We start from the raw sequence: 18023 nt of genomic DNA on the forward strand, positions 1-18023 counted from the left end.
GCTGTGTGAGGTCCCAGATCCAAAAGATATGAGCTCATGGGGCCGACAAGATGGCTCAGAGAGCAAAGGTGCTTGCCGCCAAGCCTGTGGCACACACATGGTGGAAGGAGAGGATTGACTCCCAGAAGTTTGTCTTCTCACCGCCACACTGGAGCTGTGACACGCGCGCGCACACACACACACACACACACAGTAGTAAAAGTAAAAAAGAAAAAAAAGAAGTAAGGAAAATGTCTCTCTTCCCCTAGCAACTATTGACAGCTTACAGAGGCGCAGAAAGCTTTTTCAGATAGGATTTGGCATTTTGATTTATGCGTGTGTGCCTGCGTGCGTGTGTGCCTGCGTGCATGTATGCCACAAGTGTGCTGATGCCTTAGGAGATCAGAGAGGGCACTGGGCGTCTCCTGGAGTTGGAGTTACAGGCAGATGTGAGCAGCTCAACAAAGGGACTGGGAACAGAGCTCTGATCTGCAAGAGCAGTTCTGGATCTTAACTGATGAACCATCTCTCCAGTCTCTGGTATCTGTCTTTTTTGGTGACCCAGTGAGTTTCATTAAGGTTGCACACAGGACTATGAGTGAGGGGTTATTTACAGAGGCATGGGTGACTTATCAGTGGCTACACCATTAAAGAAAACGTTTTTTGGTTTTCTTGTTAGAAAATGTTTTTTAAAATTACTTATTTTTATTTTATGTGCATCTGTGTTTGCCTGCATGTACATTTGTGTGAGGGTGTCAGATTTTGGAGTTACACAGAGTTGTGAGCTGCCATGTGGGTGCTGAGACTTGAACCCAGGTCCTCTGGAAGAGCAGCGAGTGCTGTTAACTGCTGAGCCATCTCTCCAGCTCCAAGAAAAAAAATTTTTTTTTTCACGGGCTATCAAGATGAGTCTGTGGGTGAAGGCCCTGGCTGCCGAGTCTGATGACCTGAGTTCCATTTGCAGCATCCACCTGGAGTGAGGAGAGAACTAGACCCCAGAAGTTGTCCTCTGACCTCCACAAGCACACTTGGCATGTACACACACACACACACACACACACACACACACACACAGAGTAAATAAATGTTAAAACAAAAGCAAAATGTCTCTTCATTCTCTAGCAACCATTGACTGGTTAAAGACTGTTTTCTTTTCTTTTCTTTTCTTTTCTTTTCTTTTCTTTTCTTTTCTTTTCTTCTCTTCTCTTCTCTTCTCTCTCTCTCTCTCTCTCTCTCTCTCTCTCTCTCTCTCTCTCTCTTTCTTTCGAGACAGGGTTTCTCTATGTAGCCTTGGCTGTCCTGGAACTCTCTCTGTAGACCAGGTTGGCCTTTAGCTCAGAGATCTGCCTGTTTCTACCTCCCAAGTATCCCAGGCTGGTGTTGAACTCACTATGTAGCATGACAATCCTTCTGTTTCAGAATCTAAAAATCACTGATTACTGATTAGGTTTTTGTGGAACAAAAGTGGACGGAAGTTGGGGGACTCAGGAAGATACCTGCTCTTGAGCTGGCCTCACTGTCGAGAGAAAGACCAGGAGCCTTTCCCCCGCCTTTCGCACAGCCTCAGTGCTGGGGAGGGTAAGGACCATTAGCAAGGGGGTCACCCTCTGATTGTGTCCCACAGGATTAGCTGAGTACACTGTCAGGCACGGGGGTGGGCTACCCTTTACCATCTCTCCAACTCAACCTGCACCGTTTTCCACAATTTTTTTTCTTCCCACGCTGGGACTTGAATTTAGGGTCTCCAGCATGCTAGGCGAGTGCTCTAAAGCTGAGCCCCAACCCCACACTGGAGGGTTCAAGGCAAACATTCTACCACAAACAACACCTGCAGCCCCTCACTGGGGATTCTAGGCAGGTGCTCTCCCACTGAGTCACACCCCAGCCCCTCACTGGGGGATTCTAGGCAGGTGCTCTCCCACTGAGTCACACCCCAGCCCCTCACTGGGGGATTCTAGGCAGGGGCTCTACCACTGAGTCACACCCCAGCCCCTCACTGGGGGATTCTAGGCAGGTGCTCTACCACTGAGTCACACCCCAGCCCCTCACTGGGGGATTCTAGGCAGGTGCTCTACCACTGAGTCACACCCCAGCCCCTCACTGGGGGATTCTAGGCAGGTGCTCTACCACTGAGCCACACCCCAGCCCCTTAGCATTTAGGTTTCTACAATCTAGGGTGCGTCACATGCTTACTCTGGAGTACATTTTACAGGTGGGAGTAACGAACCCACAGACTCACTTGTAGCTTGCCCGTGGTCACACTCTCAGTCAGTGGCAATGTTGGGGTCTGGACATCTCAGAAGCACCCTGGCTTGTAGCCATGATCCTTGTTCTGAGATCTGGGCTCTCCTGCTGCTGACCCATAGTCAGGACCCAGGTGGGCAGCAAATGGGCCAGGCCAGAGCTTCTAGTGGGCAGAGTCCACAATCTCTCCTTCGCTCACCCCAGGCCCTAATGGCACATCCGGACAAGCTCCCCAGGCACCCAGTTGCAGCGTGAGATGCCCCCTCCCTTTCTGTCATGCAGACAAGTACTCACATGTGGGCCCCAGGCCGGTCCTCCCTGGTCAGTACTCCCTCCTTCTCCATCAGCATCTGCCGGAAGGTCCCGACCTTCTGCCGGATCTCCTCCTCGGAATACCTGTGGGGCACAGGGACCATGAGGGTTTTGCTGCTAATTTTAGGTCACTCCTTCAGCTCACTCCCACCTGCTCTCCAGTGCTTGGTCACAGTGCATGGTCTCTTGGCAATTGCTCTTTTGGTAGGAGTTTTGTTATTCTCTCTCAATGTGCCCCTTCCCTCCTGTCTCCTCCCTCCCCTTCCCTCCCCATCCTACCTTCTGCTTTCAGTCCCCTCCTCTCTTCTCCCCCCACTCTTCCTTCCCTCTTTGCTCTCTTTTTTCCTTCCTTCCTTCCCCCTCCCCCTCCTTCCCCCTCTTCCTCCCTTCCTCCTCCTCTCCTCTCTCTGTATTTTATATTTCTCTCCCTCCTTCTCTCCTTTCTCAATAATGCTTATTAGGCCCATGTAACAAACATTTAAAAGTTTTTTTTGTTTTTTTGTTTTTTTGTTTTTTTGTTTTTTTGTTTTTCGAGACAGGGTTTCTCTGTGTAGATTTGCGCCTTTCCTGGAACTCACTTGGTAGCCCAGGCTGGCCTCGAACTCACAGAGCTCCGCCTGGCTCTGCCTCCCAAGTGCTGGGATTAAAGGCGTGCGCCACCACCGCCCGGCTTAGCTCCTGCTCTTATGCAATGCACACACACCCCACTCCCATAAACATAAACAAATATATACTTAAATTTAGATTTATTTATTTTATGTGTATGAGTGTTTTGTCTGCATGTATCTAAGAGCACCATGTTCATGCTTGGTACCCATGGAGGTGAGAAGAGAGGGGTAGTTTCCCTGGGACTGAAGTTGTAGACAATTGTGAGGCACCCTGTGAGTGATGGGAATTGAACTCAGATGCTCTGCAAGAGCAGCCAGTGCTCTTAACCAATGAGCCATCTCTCCAGCATCCTATTTATATAAAGGTAGGTTGTCTGGCCAGGTGGTGGTGCATGGTGCATACTTTTTTTTTTTCTTCTTGGGCCTCGATCAGAAGGACTTGGGCCCCCCCACGAGCGGCGCCGGGGAGTGGGTCTTCCGTATGCCACATTTCACACGCCACGCGGCGTGGTGCATACTTTTAATCCCAGCACTTGGGAGCCAGAGGCTGGTAAATCTTTGTCAGTTTGAGGCCATGGTGAGTTTAAGGATTGCTGGGAATACATAGAGAGCTCCTTAAAAAAAGACTAGCAGGGAAGGGTGCGGTGGTGGTGGGTGATACATAGAGAGATGGTTTATTGGTTAGGAGCATTGGCTGCTCTTCCAGAGGACCCAGGTTTGATTCCCAACACCTACACAGTGGAGCACAACCATCTGTAATGCCAGTTCTAGGAACCCAACACCTTTTATTTGCCTCCAAAAGAACCAAGCACACACATGATACATAGAAATATGTAGGCAAAATACCCATACACATAGAATAACTTTTAAAAGTTAGGCTGGCATACCACTCTTGGGCATATACCCAAGGAATGCTCAATCATACCACAAAGATACATGCTCAACTATGTTCATAGCAGCACTATTTGTAATAGCCAGGAAACAACCTAGATGCCCCTCAACTGAAGAATGGATTAAGAAAATGTGGTACATATACACAATGGAGTACTACTCAGCAGAGAAAAACAATGACAGCATGAAATTTGCAGGCAAATGGATGGAACTAGGAAAAATCATCCTGAGTGAGGTAACCCAAACCCAGAAGGACAAACATGGTATGTACTCACTCATAAGTGGATTCTAGATATAAAGCAAAGAACAATCAGACTGCAACCCACAGAACCAGGGAGGCTATATATTTAGAAGGGGGGACCCTAGGATGACTGTGGCTTATAATAAGTTTTGGTTTTACTCAATTACTGGGCAAACCTCAATGAAACATTTCACAGTTAGGATAAGAATTTATACTGTATCAAGATGATAATAGAAAAATAAATTTTAAAAAAGTGAAAAAAAAGTTAGGCTGGGTATGGTGCCCCATGCTTTTTAGTACTTTAGAGGTAAAGTAGATCTCTGTGAGTTTGAGGCCAGCCAGGGCTACATAGTGAGATCTTGTCTCAAAATTTAAAAACTGTTTTTAAAAAGTAGTTTCCCAAATTATTTTCAGGAATTTCTGTGAATCCCAATGATGGTTGACATTATATCTTATTTTTCAATGAGAAGTAATGTAAATATTTTTACATAATTAGTCAGCAAAACTGGGGGATTGTTTAGTGTTTAAAATTTTGTATTACATTTATGTGTGTGTGCATGTGCATTCATGTGTACATGTTTGTCTGTACGCCATAGGTCCATGTGTGATCTGAGGACAACTTGTAGGAGTTGGTTCTCTCATTCCATCACGTGGGGTGACAGAGATTGAACTCAGGTCGTCAGTCTTGGTGGCAAGTGCCTTTACTCACTAAGCCACCTTGCTGGCCCATTGTTTTGTTTTTGAGACAGGGTCTCACTGTTAAGAACAGGCTGGTCTTTGATTCATGTAGCTCAGGGTAGCCTCGAACTTGTGATCTTTTGGCTTCATTCTCCCGAGTGCTGAGATTACACGCATGCAGCCGCCACAGCACAATAGATTTGAAAACATTGTGTGCATGTGTGCCACAGTACGCTTGTCTAGGTCATAGGACAACTTGCAGGAGTCAGTTCTTTCCTTCTAGCATGTGATTCCAGGTGATGGAACCCAGGTCATCAGCACCTTTATTCCTTGAGTCATCCTGTGGTCCCCCCTTTTTTTGTTTTTTTTTTCCAGACAGGGTTTCTCTGTGTAGCTTTGGAGCCTGTCCTGGAACTCACTCTGTAGACCAGGCTGGCCTCGAACTCAGAGATCCGCCTGTCTCTGCCTCCTGAGTGCTGGGATTAAAGTCGTGCACCACCACCGCCTGCCTCTTGTGGCCGTATTTTGGTTTTGATACAGATCTCATGTGGTCCAGGCTAGCCTTGAATTTGTTTTGTGTAGTAGAGGCTGGACTTAAACTTATCATTCTTGTACCTCTACTTCCCAAGTGCCGAGATTAAAGGCAGGTTCCACGATTTGTTTTCTACGTATGTGGGTGTGCATGTGTGCCAGAGCATACTCGTGGTGTGGTGCTTGGTTTTCTTTCCACCATGTGGGTTCAGGGGCTCAAATTCAGGTTGTCAGGCCCAATTTCCCATTTAATGGAAAATGCTCAGGGAGAAGAGGTTATGTAAATCAAAGTTGTAGAGACTATGAAAGAATTATTTCCAGGTACCATCAGGGTCATGAGGTTAGAGGCCCTGGCTCATGAGTAGAAAAGAGACATGGTGTAAGGAAGATGCAAACCCTAGTGATCAGAGAGATCACTATGGTCTATGCTGGGACAAATCAGGAGGTGCAGCGCCACTCAGAAGCAAGAGGAAAGTCACAGAGGGAGTGTTTAAACATTCATACAGGGGTCATTATTCTGGACTACAGGTTAGTTCAGAGAACAGGCCTGAAGCAGGCGAGCTCAGGGGCAAAGGTGATAGGCATGTTCAGAGCTGGGGCAAAAAGCCAGCAATTCCAGGAAGCAGAAGTCCAAATGGAAGTAAAGTCTAGTCCGCTCGTCAGACCCTAGGCATCTCCAATTCCTTCGCTCTCAGAGCCTGGATGGGATCCAGACTGCAGGTAGAGGTTTAGGTGGGACTGGGGGTGGTCAGGAGGGCAGAGAGAAGGAAGCAGGCCCAAACTGCAGTTACATAATGATAGCACTCTCCCGCGATGTGCAAATCACATGAACCCATATGCGACACTCAAGCGGACACTGGCCTCAGAGGCCAATCCACCCAGAGGAAGGAGGTTCTGACCATTTCTGACCCCTGTAAGGGGGTGGAAGTGCAGTACTTCCAGTTCCACAACAGCTTTGTTGACTTTTCGGACTTTTGGCTGTGGTGTGGATGATAAGAGGAGTAGTTTACAATGGGGGTGTGTAATTGAGTGTAACAAGCATTCAACTACCACAGTGATTATCGGGTAGCCAGATCTCTCTTACCTTTCTGCTTCCTGGTACTGTTAATTTATTATTACTAGGTTGGCCAGTAATGACAACTGAGATGTCAGTAAGATTAGATGATGATAAAAGATAAAGACAAGAGCTTGGTGGTAGTGGCGAAAGCCTTTGATCCCAGCACTCCGGCGGCAGAGGCCCAGGGGTCTCTGTGAGTTCCAGGACAGCCAAGGGCTACACCCAGAAACCCTGCTTCAAAAAACCACATAAAAGCCCAGCTGCGGTGGCACACGCCTTTAATCCCAGCACTCGGGAGGCAGAACCAGGCAGATCTCTGTCAGTCTGAGGCCAGCCTGGTCTACAGAGCGAGATCCAGGACAGGCACCAAAACTACACAGAGAAACCTTGTCTCGAAAAACCAAAAAATAAAAACCCATATTAAAAAAAAAAAAAAAAAGGATAAAGACAGAAATGAGAAGATAGATGGGAGAGCAGGAGGAAGGAGTGAGAACAGACAGAATATAATGGATTAGATACAAGTGTGAAGAAATGTTAGCAGCACTCAGAGGTGCATGTCTGTAATCCCAACACCCCAGAAGTGCAGGCAGAAGAATTAGTTCAAGGTGATATGCAGGATAGAGAGCTGGTTGCTAGAGAGTCTGGGCTTTATGAAACCCTTTTCAAAGAAAAAAGGTGTGGCACAGCAGTTTAGAGAAAGCCAAGCATGGAGGCTCATGATCAAGACAGAGGCAGGAGCCTCTTCAGTTTGAGAGGCCAGCCTGGGCTATAGAGCGGAAACCTTGTCACAAAACAAAACGTCCATAGCACATTCCAGGAGATACGGGGTGAATTCCACAGTGGCCTGCTAGTCCCCCCCCCCCTCCATTTATTTAGGAGGCATCTACAGAGTAGCTGAACTTTAAAAACAAACAACCTAAAAACCAGGGATAGACTTCGTTTAGTTAGGGGTTGCTAACTCCCACCTACAGGGCAGTGCTCGGGAAGATGAAGTATCTTCTTAAAGATTAGTTGGTTCACAAGACTGATTTGAAATAGCTTGAGAATTCTGTTTTTAAAGTGCCGCCGCCGTACAAAGACACAAGGAGGTTGTTAAAACGATCAGAAAAGGCGAGGGTGGAGGAGGTGGAATTATCCAGTCACCCTACTTCTACATCTGTCATATAAACTCGTTCCTCATCCTTGCTATTATTTTCTCCAGGTTGTGCCTATCGCTCAGTAAATAGCTAAATGTGAGTGCACGTCAGGGGCGGTGTTTCTTGAGAAGTGGAGTAGAGAGCCACACAGGACTCTCAGAGTCGAACTGCTCAAGCACAAATGACCAATACAAACAGACAAGCCTTCAACGTAGTTCTTCCAAACTTCTGGGTAGTCTTTGGAGGCGATTTCTCCCTTCCGGTTGGACAGAATTCCGACGTCCTAAATGGCAGTTACCATTTCTAAGGCCCGTGGCCTCAGCAGCCTCCTCCCGGAGCACATTCCCTTGGCCGGGGCAGGTCTCCACCCCCACCCGGCCCCCGGTCCCAGCGTCTCCAGCCTCGTCCCCATCCCCCAGCCTCCTAGCCACATTGCGAGCACTCGCGTCCGTCCGCAGCCAGGCGACGGCGAGGGCAGTCCCAGGGCTGCAAGCCAGTCTTCTCCTCCAGGGCGGCTGCACGTGTCCGTTCCCTGGGGTGGGGGAAATTGCTCTTCCCGCTAGGCTGCTGATTGGTGCCTCCCCCCTACTCCACCCTTCCCGCCACACTCTACCCTCCGTCCTACTCGGTTCCAGCCTAACCAGCCCCGCCACCTTCTTCCCTGGGGAGCACAAGAGGCACTTTCCGCGCTCCTCCAAAGTCCCGTTCTCCGCTGGAAATAAAAGCGCCCGAGAACAGGTGGAAAGCGCTCCGCTTCCCGGGGCCTCCGGGCTCCAGCGTGGACAGCCCACTCCCTCCTGCACCACCCTCCTCCACGGCAGGAATAGCCGAAATCCCACACGTGCGCACTCCCGGAGCTAGCCCCGAGCGAGAGCACCACCCAGCGGGCCCTTTAAAAGGACTCGACCACTGGGGCCACGTGGGGGTGGGAGAGACCCTCATTGTCCTCCGTCACCCGAGTCGCCCCACTCCCCGGCCCCAAACACCTGCACCGCGGAGCTCGCCCCCCAGCCGCCCGCGGGCTGCGCGCGGCCCCCTCCGCGTGGCGCGCGGCCCCTCCCCCGGGCGCGGCCGGCCCGCTCCCCTCCCCCTCCCTGAGTGCAGCTGTCCGCGCAGGGGTGGGGGCGGGGTTGTTGTTGTGGTGCGCGCCGGCCCCGCCCCCTCCTCGTGGGCGGCCCCTCCCCCAGGCTGCCGCTGGGCCCCCCTCCCCACCCCCATCCCCATCTGTTTGCCTCGGCGCTGAGTGGATTATATTGTATGGGACTGGGGGCGGCCGCACGGCCGCGGCGGGACGGGGCGAGCGCGCGGCCCCCGCCGGCTGCCGGAGCAGCGGCCGCTTCAGCGACTCGGCCCGCCGCCCCCCGCCCGGCGCGCCTCAGCCTGTGCTCACGCCGAGCGGCGGGAGCCGCCGCGCGCTGAGAGGCGCTTGCCCGTGGCCGGAGTCGGAGCGAGGGGAGAGCGGGCGAGCGGGCGAGCGCGGCGGGGAGATGCGCCCGGAGGAGGGCGGCGCGGCCGGGCTGGGCGAGCTCCGCTCCTGGTGGGAAGTCCCGGCCATCGCGCACTTCTGCTCGCTCTTTCGCACGGCGTTCCGCCTGCCCGACTTCGAGATCGAGGTGAGTGGCGGGCGCTGCGCCCCTTTCTCCGCGCTTCCCCGCGGGGAGTCGCGGGCCGCCGACTTGGCGCGGAGAGCGGGCGGCGAGGGGGGCTCGGCGGCGGGCACGAGGCGGCCGGCGGGCACGGGCTCCCCGCGGCCCCGCGCGCTCTCGCCGCCGGGGGTCGAGCCTGCTTTTGTCGGCGCGGGACCCGGGGGTTCTCCCGGGACTTCTCGGGCGGCCTGAGGGCGAGAGTGCGCGCGCGCTCCCCGCCGCCCGGAGCTTCGGAGGCGGCGAGCAGCTGTTCAGGCGGGGACGGGGACGGGGACGGGGACGGGCACGGGGACGGGGTGCGGGCGCACGAGCGGGGGGCCACCGCGGCCGGGCGGGAGCGGCCCTGGGCAGGGTCGGCGTTGCTCGGGAGACGCTCGCCCGGCTCGCACCTGGCCGACTTGGGGAGGCCGGTAACTCTCGGCGCTTCCAGTCAACTTTGGGCGGGCGGGGATGGGGCCTGAGCTTGGGGCGTTCTCCTGGTGGGACCGCCTGGCGCTCACCGTCGCTCGGGACGCCGAGGCTGTGGAGGAAAGTTTGGGACACCCCACCCACCCCCCTTTTTAAGAAACAGCTCCTCTTCCGAGGAACTTGCAGCCCTCTAGGTTCGAGGAGCTCGCTCGCTGCTCGCTGAGTTGATTTCGCCACCATTATGCCCCCCGGGCGAGCGAGGAGGAAAGGGATGGCTTTCTGGCCAGGCCGAAGGTGCTGTTCAAGACCCGAGGCTTTGTGATAACTGGACTGAAATCGGAGGGTCCGAGTGGCAAGGACAGTGGCGGGAGTTTGGTTAACGGAATGTGTAAGATGTCCCAAAGCAGCAGCAGCTGTAGCAGCATCTCCTCGTCTTTTCTTTTTGGATGGAGGTGTGAAATGTATGATTGGTTGGCAGGTTGAGTTGCTTTCTTTCCTGTGATAATCTCTGTTGTGACTTAACCACCTTTTTCCTCGGGACAAAGGTACACGAAACTGTTGGTCAGTTTATTGTTTCCAGTTCTGTGGGTGGCTTTACAATTAAAATAATCGAAATTAAAGTAATTTAATTGGAAGGTCTGGCCGTGTGATCGCCTCTCCACCCCCATGAACCTTGATTTAAATTTGGTGACTCCTGAGGTCTTTGCTCACCTTTGTTTTTAAAGTCAGTTGTGTTTGCAGAAATATTATTTGCATTCTCCTATGAACGAAGCGTGGGAACTTGCTCTTGTTGCAGAGTTAATGAAATCGGAAAACTAAAACGGTCTCAAGAGCTGGGTTAGGAGAATGAAGGGGAATGTAGACTGAAACCAGGGCCACTCGTTGGCTTTTGGAGGTACTCTATAAAACAATGTGAGTAGGTTGGTAGGTTCTCCAGGTCGGGGGCTTCTCCACGTTTTTTAGGAAAATGTAACTTGGGAATTTCATGAAACCGCAAAGCGTTTGTTTACAAAGTTTGAACATGGATGTAAAGAACATTTTTGTGATGAAATTTTTTAATGATATTGGACTACAAAGATAATGATTTGAGGAATCTAAAGGGGAAGAGATGCCTAATGATTCTGACGTCCTCTGTTTCCTTTTAGTTGGTTTGAAATCCTGAGTAGTCTAATTAAATCCTGCTGCTCAAAATGGTGGCTGCCGTGTGTGGGGTATTGCTTGTGACAGTGCCATATTGGGTTGCTGGTAAACTTGTCCCCAGCCCCTTTTCTTTCTTCCAAGAGAAAGTAAGTGGATGTGCCAGATTACAAATTGAGTGCATTTGAAGAACACTACCGTTGGGGAAAAGGCCACCTTTCCAAGTCCTTGTTTTCCCATTTTGTTGATAGAAAAATAGAGGAAACTCATTTTGCCTTAATTGTACTCATCATATTTAGAGTAACCTCTAATTTCTATCCTAAGTAGTAAACTTGAGGTTTCTCAGTATTAGATGGCCTAATTCCTCTAGGCAATGTAAGCACTTACTGTCCTTCACATGGTGAATAATCAGATCTACTTGACATAGTGTCTTTTAATTCTAGTGGTTAAAAAAAATGTGTGGGTGTTCCTGTGTCAGGGAGTGCTAGTGGAGGGCAGAGGACAATTTGAGGGAATTGGTTCTCTCTCTCCATGTGAGAGCCCCAGGACTGAAACTCAGGTTGTCCTCAGATTGTCCACCACCAAGCCTGACTTCACAGGGAGTCACCATCCCTGTCCCTGATTCTAGCGTTTCTTGGAAGAGACATTTTGTTAGTTAAAGTGTATGTATGTTACTTAAAAAAACATTCAACACATTAATATCCTGATTCCAACATGTATATATTTTAAATACCATGAAACCTTTTCCCCCTCCCCTATGGAGAAGATCAGTAAACATGTAACAAATTATAATGACTTTCCCTTCTTGTATTTAATTCAGGATTTTGAATAGTTATCAAAAGATGAACTATCTAAAATTCTAATTTCTAAGAAGTTTGATTTTGACCCATCAACAATGCAGAATTCCCCAAAGACACCATCAGTAAATTTTGTTTTTGTTTTTCTTAGGTGATTTGAAAACATCAACTAGTTTATTGGTTAGGTTTACAGTGCAGTGTTAGACCTTCTCTTAAAGTGAAAATATGTCAGTGCTGAGCTGTATCTACCTGGTGGGCATGTGGAAAGACCCTGTAGTTCTAATTACACCTTGAAAATCTAGAAATGGATATAAACTACCACATAGTCAGAGTTGGACATCATTCCTTTAGGAAGTCAGTTTTCAGTCGTGTGAAAGATCTAATTTTATTACCCTTTTCTCCGAGGCTGAATCCTTGGATTTATAGCAAATTTAGGAAGCAGAATCCTTAAGGACTTGGTTTCTGTCCAAAATGAAGCAATCTCACAGCTGGGTGAGAGGCTCCAGGATTCTTGTTCCTGTTCTGTGAGAGGTCAAGACCTCCCACTTAGACAACAGGTCCCTAAAGTAGGGGTGTTTTTATTTTTGCATGTAAAAATATTTTTGTACTGTTAATTAACCTTAAACAGATTGTTTCTTTAGAAGAGTCAACATACTTGACTTTGTGTGTGTGTGGTGCTGGAGATGAACTCAGGGTCTTTATAACATGCTAGGCAGGCACTGTTATCACTGAGCAGGCTTTCCCGGCCCTTTTCTCCTCCTCCTTCTCCTCCTTCTCCTCCTTCTCCTCCTCCTCCTCCTCCTCCTCCTCCTCCTCCTCCTCCTCCTCCTCCTTTTTCAAGACAAGGTTTTTCTGTATTCCTGGATGTCCTGGAACCCCCTCTGTAGACCAGGCTGGCCTCTGCCTCCTAAGTGCTGGAATTAAAGTCATACACCACTACACCCTGCTTTTTGCTTCTTTTTTTTTTTTTTTTTTAAGCACCGGATGTTGCTGCCCTTAAATAATGGTTCTAAAATAATCAGGACAAAAATCAGAGGATACTATAACAATGCTTTCAGTTGTTCCAGATTCTTAGTTGTTTTAGATAGGAGTATATGTAGCTCAGGGTTGAGCACTTGCTAGAATACCCAAAGTTGCCATAATCAGCTCCCCCCCCCCTTTTTTTTTTGGTTTTTCGAGTTGGGTTTCTCTATGTAGCTTTGCGCCTTTCCTGGACCTCGATCTGTAGACCAGGCTGGCCTCAAACTCAAAAAGATCCGCCTGCCTCTGCCTCCCGAGTGCTGGGATTAAAGGCATGAGCCATCACTGCCTGGCATCCCCTGGTTTTTAAAAACAATACATGATTATTATATAAAGCTTAAGTTTTTGCAAAATACAAATAAAAGAATTAAAATAACTCAATCACCAGTTGGTTTTAGGCATACTCAGAAATGGTCCCTCCTAGGACACAGCAAGGAATCATCTAGCCTGAAATCTCCATGTTACAAATCTGGAACCAAAGTAGTCTTCCTAAAATCACAACTTTATGTCAAGGGCGAGGATGAACAAACCACAATCCAGGTGTCTAACACCTTTTGAAAATGTCTTCAAGAATTGAAATGCAGTAGTAGAGCTGGGCTTGGCCTGTAGGAGGCTCTAGATCCAACAGTCTACACACTACACTTTGCCTCTGCAAACTCGTTAACATATTTAGAAATTCCTATATTCCTGATTGGTTTGTGCTATAGATTAGGTGTGGCTTTTATTTTTCAGAAGAGGCTAGGGTGTAGTTAGACATGAATAGATTAAAGACATTGCATTCAGTAGTTGGTTATCATTAAATACTATATGTTGTTTTTTGATGTAATGGGACTGAACCCAGGGTTTTAACACATGCTAGGCATTGAGCTACAACCAACTAACTCTACCTAGCCCTTATTTATTATTGTTTTGTAAGAGTCTCACTCTGTAGCCAGGGTTGGTGGATTTAGTAAGTAGCTAAGCAGGCTTTCTATCCCAGTGCAGCTTCCCTAGTAGTTTGGGTTATAGGCATACAACCCATCTAGTCATCAAAGCAGCTTATAGCCGGCCTCCTTTGGCCACATTAGCTGATGATAGAATCCACAGTTATATATGATTTAGTAAAAGCCAAATATTTTGTATTTAATATTGTATTGAATTAGATTAGTTAAGTTTGTCCTGATTTGGAACAAAGATATTTAGCCTCTTTAAAGATTTAATGCTTGCTCTAAACTGAAGTAAGGCAAAGGAGGACATAATGGTTTTCCATAACCTTATAGAGCAGCAACTCTTGACCTGTGCGTGGGGTACGATTTGGGGTCACCTCATAAGACCATTGAAAAACACAGACATTTACATTGAAATTCCTAACAGCAAAATTAGTTATGAAGTAGCAACGAAAATAATTTTGTGGCTGGGGTGTCATCACAACATGAGGAACTGTATTAAAGGGTCTCAGCATTAGGAAGGTTAAGAACCACTGTTATAGAGAGCTGGGCAGAGCTAGAGTGGTGCCTCCAAGTAGATATTTGGAATTGTTTACATGGATTTGAGTGATTTGTATAGTAGCTGAAGTTTGATCAAATTAATTTAATTGTTTCTGTCTACCTTTCTTTCCTAAGATACTTGCTTTTTTTTTTTTTACTCTTAATGTTTCCTGCCATGTGTCTTCTTCCTGTGGTTGTGTGTGCCTGAAGTCCCTTCCTCAATAGCATAATGTGGGGCCAGTGTACATAGAGCTTTGTATTCTAACCTTGGTATTTCTGTTTCTAGACCCTGTGGTGATATTTGTAATCTAAGAAATAAAGCTTGCCTGAAGATCAGAGGACAGAGCCAGCCACAGAGTTAAACATAGAGGTCAGGCAGTGGTGGCACACACCTTTAACCCCAGTATCTGCAGTATGTGGGAAGCACACAAGCCACCAGCACTAGGAAGGTTGAGATAGGAAGTGAAATGGCTGGGCAGAGAAAGGCATATAAAGCATGAGAGACAGGAACTAGGGCCCTTTTGGCTGAGAACTCAGAGGCATTCTGTCTGGATTCGTGGGGACAGGATCAGCTGAGGAGTTGACAAGGTGAGAAATGGCTGTGGCTTGCTGCTCTGTCTCTGATCTTTCAGCATTTACCCCAATATCATCTGGCTTCAGATTTTTCTTGTAAGACCATTTAGGATTCGTGCAACAAGCCCCTTCATCAAGAGAATGAGCCGTGAATTATAATTAACACAAGTAATATAATTTGCTGAAACTTAAACATATGTTAGTTGTATCCAGTGTGTTCAGGGATGGGTCATACAGATTTTGTTGATGTACAGGTATGAATGCTATCAGGGTAGGGATTAGAGTTAACATTTTAATCAAATTCTAAACTATTCTAAGGTTAAATGATTCGGATTGGAGCTGGTAGTTCTATCACTCTGTAGACTGAGGCTGGTGGACTGACTATCTGTTCTAGAACAGCCTAGATCAAAAAAAGCAAAACAAGAAAGAGGAAATAGGAAAGAATAGTTTTGTCCTGATTAAGGGAATCAGAAGCTGTTTCTTGAGTTCAGGCCCTGGACTAGGAATTATAAACGTGTTTGTTTGGAAGTATGAGGGATCAATTCTAGGGCCTGGGCATAATCAGGCCTCTAATTGGGCCTATTCCCTTCCAGGAAACTTGGATTGTAATGGTGCCCTTAACTAGCCTTGTGACCTGGAGGAGGTTAAAGTAATGTAGGGTATGAGACATACAGTATTGTACATTTAAAAAATAGCAACTCTGCCGGGTGGTGGTGGTGGCGGCGGTGGCGGCGGCGGCGGCGGCGGCGGCGGCGGCGGCGGCGGCGGCGGCGGCGCACGCCTTTAATCCCAGCACTCAGGAGGCAGAGCCAGGCGGATTTCCGTGATTTATTTCAAGGCCAGCCTGGACTACAGAGTAAGATCCAGGACAGGCACAAAAACTACACAGAGAAACCCTGTCTTGGGAAAAAAAAATCCAACTCATCCTGAGCTGCTCATAACCAGTGGGTAGAGATTACCCTCATCTTACAGATGTGGAAATTGAAAGCTTGTCAAGGCTGGGTGTTTGTACAAGGATTCCCACCAGGGTCCAGGAGCTTTTACAAGTCTTTGTTGCCGCTCTGTCCAAGTTTTGTGGAGGTTTCTGTCTTGACGACAGAGATTGCATAGTGCAAGTCTGGAGTTTCTTGTTGACAAGATACTTTGTTGTTCATTAGGTGTGTGTGCATGATGCATATGTGTGGCATATGTGGCGGTCAGAGAACAAGCTGGGGTGTTGGTGCCTCTCACCTTGTTTGAAGTGTCTGACGGCTTTAAGATGTATGTTCTGGGGAATCTCCATTCAGGTCTTAAGGCTTTTGTGGCAAGTGTTTTACCCACTGAGCCGTCTCCTGACCCAACTCTTTTATTTTGTTTTTGAGACCTTTTGTTTTTAAGACAGGGTTTCTCTGTAAACCTGGCTGTTCTGGAACTCACTTGTGTAGACCAGGCTGACCTCAACTCAGATCTGCCTGCCTCTGTCTCCCAAGTGCTGGGATTAAAGGTGTGTGTCACCACTGCCTGGTGAGACAGGCTTGTGTTTTTACTCTGTAACCCAGGCTGGCTTAGAACTTGACATAATTCTCTTGTCTTAGCCTTTGGAATGCTGAGTTACAAGTGTGAGTCCCATTGTCTGGCAGAAGATTATTTTTAAATCTTCTGCTGAAATAAGTGCAAAGAGCCAAGTTAATGTAATAATTTCTGTCGACAAATGTCTATAAAGCATCTATGTGCTAGTCAGGGTACTAGCTGTTGGAGGTACAGCTAAGTGTATAACACACAAAAAATACATGATCTCTGGGTGGGTTAGATGCCTCAGTGGATGAAGGGGTGTGCTACCAAGCTTGAAGACTTGAATTTAACCCTTGAACCAACATGGTAGGAGAGAATTAACGTCTTCAAGTTTTTCCTCTGACCTCCACATGTTTTCAGTGGTACACACACACACACACACACACACACACACACACACACACAATTTTTTTTTCCGGGACAGGGTTTCCCTGTTTAGTCCTCACTGTCCTGGAACTCAAGATATCTGCCTGCCTCTGTTCCCAATGCAGAGATAACACAAAATAATTTAATAAAAATAAAATTTAGATTGTTCCTGCCCTCTTCTTAGTGAACTGGTACAATATGTCACAGGGTCTAAGAAATGAAGTCTAGGGAAGCTTGAAAAGAGTCATGGTAAGGGATGGCTACTGTAATTTAAGAGAGGGATAGGGATTGATGGCTTGCTGAGATAGCATTTGAGTGGAACTGAGATAAGTGATTTAAAATGATTTAAAGGTGGGTGTGATGGCACAAGCCTTTAATTCCAGCACTCTGGAGCAGAGGCAGGTGGGTCTCTTGAGTTAATGCCAGCCTGATCTGTATACGGAGTGAGATCTAAGCCAGCCAGGACTATACAAGACCCTGTCTCAAAAACAGAAACAAAACAAGTTTTATTTTTTAATTATTTTTGTGTGTATAGGTGTTTTGCCTGCATGCATGTTTGTGCCTGGTGCCCTCAGATGCCAGAAGAGGATGTAGGATTCCTGGACGCTGGAGTTACAGAACCCTGCTAGCCACGATACGGGTGCTGGGAATTGAACCTGGGTTCCGGGGAAGAGCAGGGAGGGCTCTTACTACTGAGGCATCTCCACAACAGGAACAAAACAAACAAGTTTTTAAAATAACTTACATTTTTTCTTGTTTTTTCATACTAGTGTATTTTTTATGATTAATTTATTTTTATTTTATGTGGTTTGGTATTTTGCCTGCATGAATGTCTGTGTGAAAGTGTTGGATCCCCTGGAGGTGGAGTTACAGGCAATTGTAGGCTGCCATGTGGATGCTGGGAATTGAACCCAGGTCCTCTGGAAGAACCGCTGAGCCATCTGTCCAGCCCCCTCATACACTGTATTTAATGTATCCTGGATTGGCCTGGAACGTGCAGCTATCATCTTATTACAGTTGTGTACTATCTTGGTCCATAGAAGATCCTTTTTTAAACCTTCTGCTTTCTATCTTTTGAAGAGTCAGAGTCCCCTCTTCCTCAATGGAGGCAAGATAAGAACAGGATGTGAGTTACAGAAGGGCAAATCCATAATGCAGTTTGGGTCCTGAAAGTGGGCGACGTCCTTTTGTAATGGAATTGTCACAGAATAATAGGCAGTCACCTTTCTGGTTGGAAACATTTTAAGAGGAGAGGCTTTCTAGCTCCCTACCCACCCCGCCCCCCTTTCCCTTCTTTCTCACCACAAAGAGCTTCGGAGGAGAAATTGGGACCTCTTAACAGTTATAGAAAGGTTGATTTCCCCTCTCATCCATGAAGGACG

At 47.8% G+C, this 18023-nt stretch overlaps 1 protein-coding gene and 1 pseudogene across 1 annotated transcript in view; one reads left to right on the forward strand and one right to left on the reverse strand.

The window, feature by feature from the left end:
- LOC131901573 (serine/arginine repetitive matrix protein 3-like) overlaps positions 1–8619 on the reverse strand; it is a 36261-nt gene extending 27642 nt beyond the window's left edge. The window contains exons 1-4 of the mRNA XM_059252686.1: positions 8319–8619; positions 7976–8209; positions 6311–6395; positions 2518–2619 (exon numbers count right to left, since the gene is read on the reverse strand). Coding sequence (XP_059108669.1) covers positions 2518–2619; positions 6311–6395; positions 7976–8209; positions 8319–8619 — 722 coding nt within the window. The remainder of the gene's footprint in view (positions 1–2517; positions 2620–6310; positions 6396–7975; positions 8210–8318) is intronic.
- Positions 8620–8998: 379 nt separating this feature from the next.
- The window catches only part of LOC131901570 (small ribosomal subunit protein eS6-like), a 73819-nt pseudogene continuing 64794 nt past the window's right edge, over positions 8999–18023 (forward strand).

This window comes from Peromyscus eremicus, unplaced genomic scaffold (genome assembly GCF_949786415.1).
Source record: "Peromyscus eremicus unplaced genomic scaffold, PerEre_H2_v1 PerEre#2#unplaced_113, whole genome shotgun sequence".
Classification (NCBI taxonomy): domain Eukaryota; kingdom Metazoa; phylum Chordata; class Mammalia; order Rodentia; family Cricetidae; genus Peromyscus; species Peromyscus eremicus.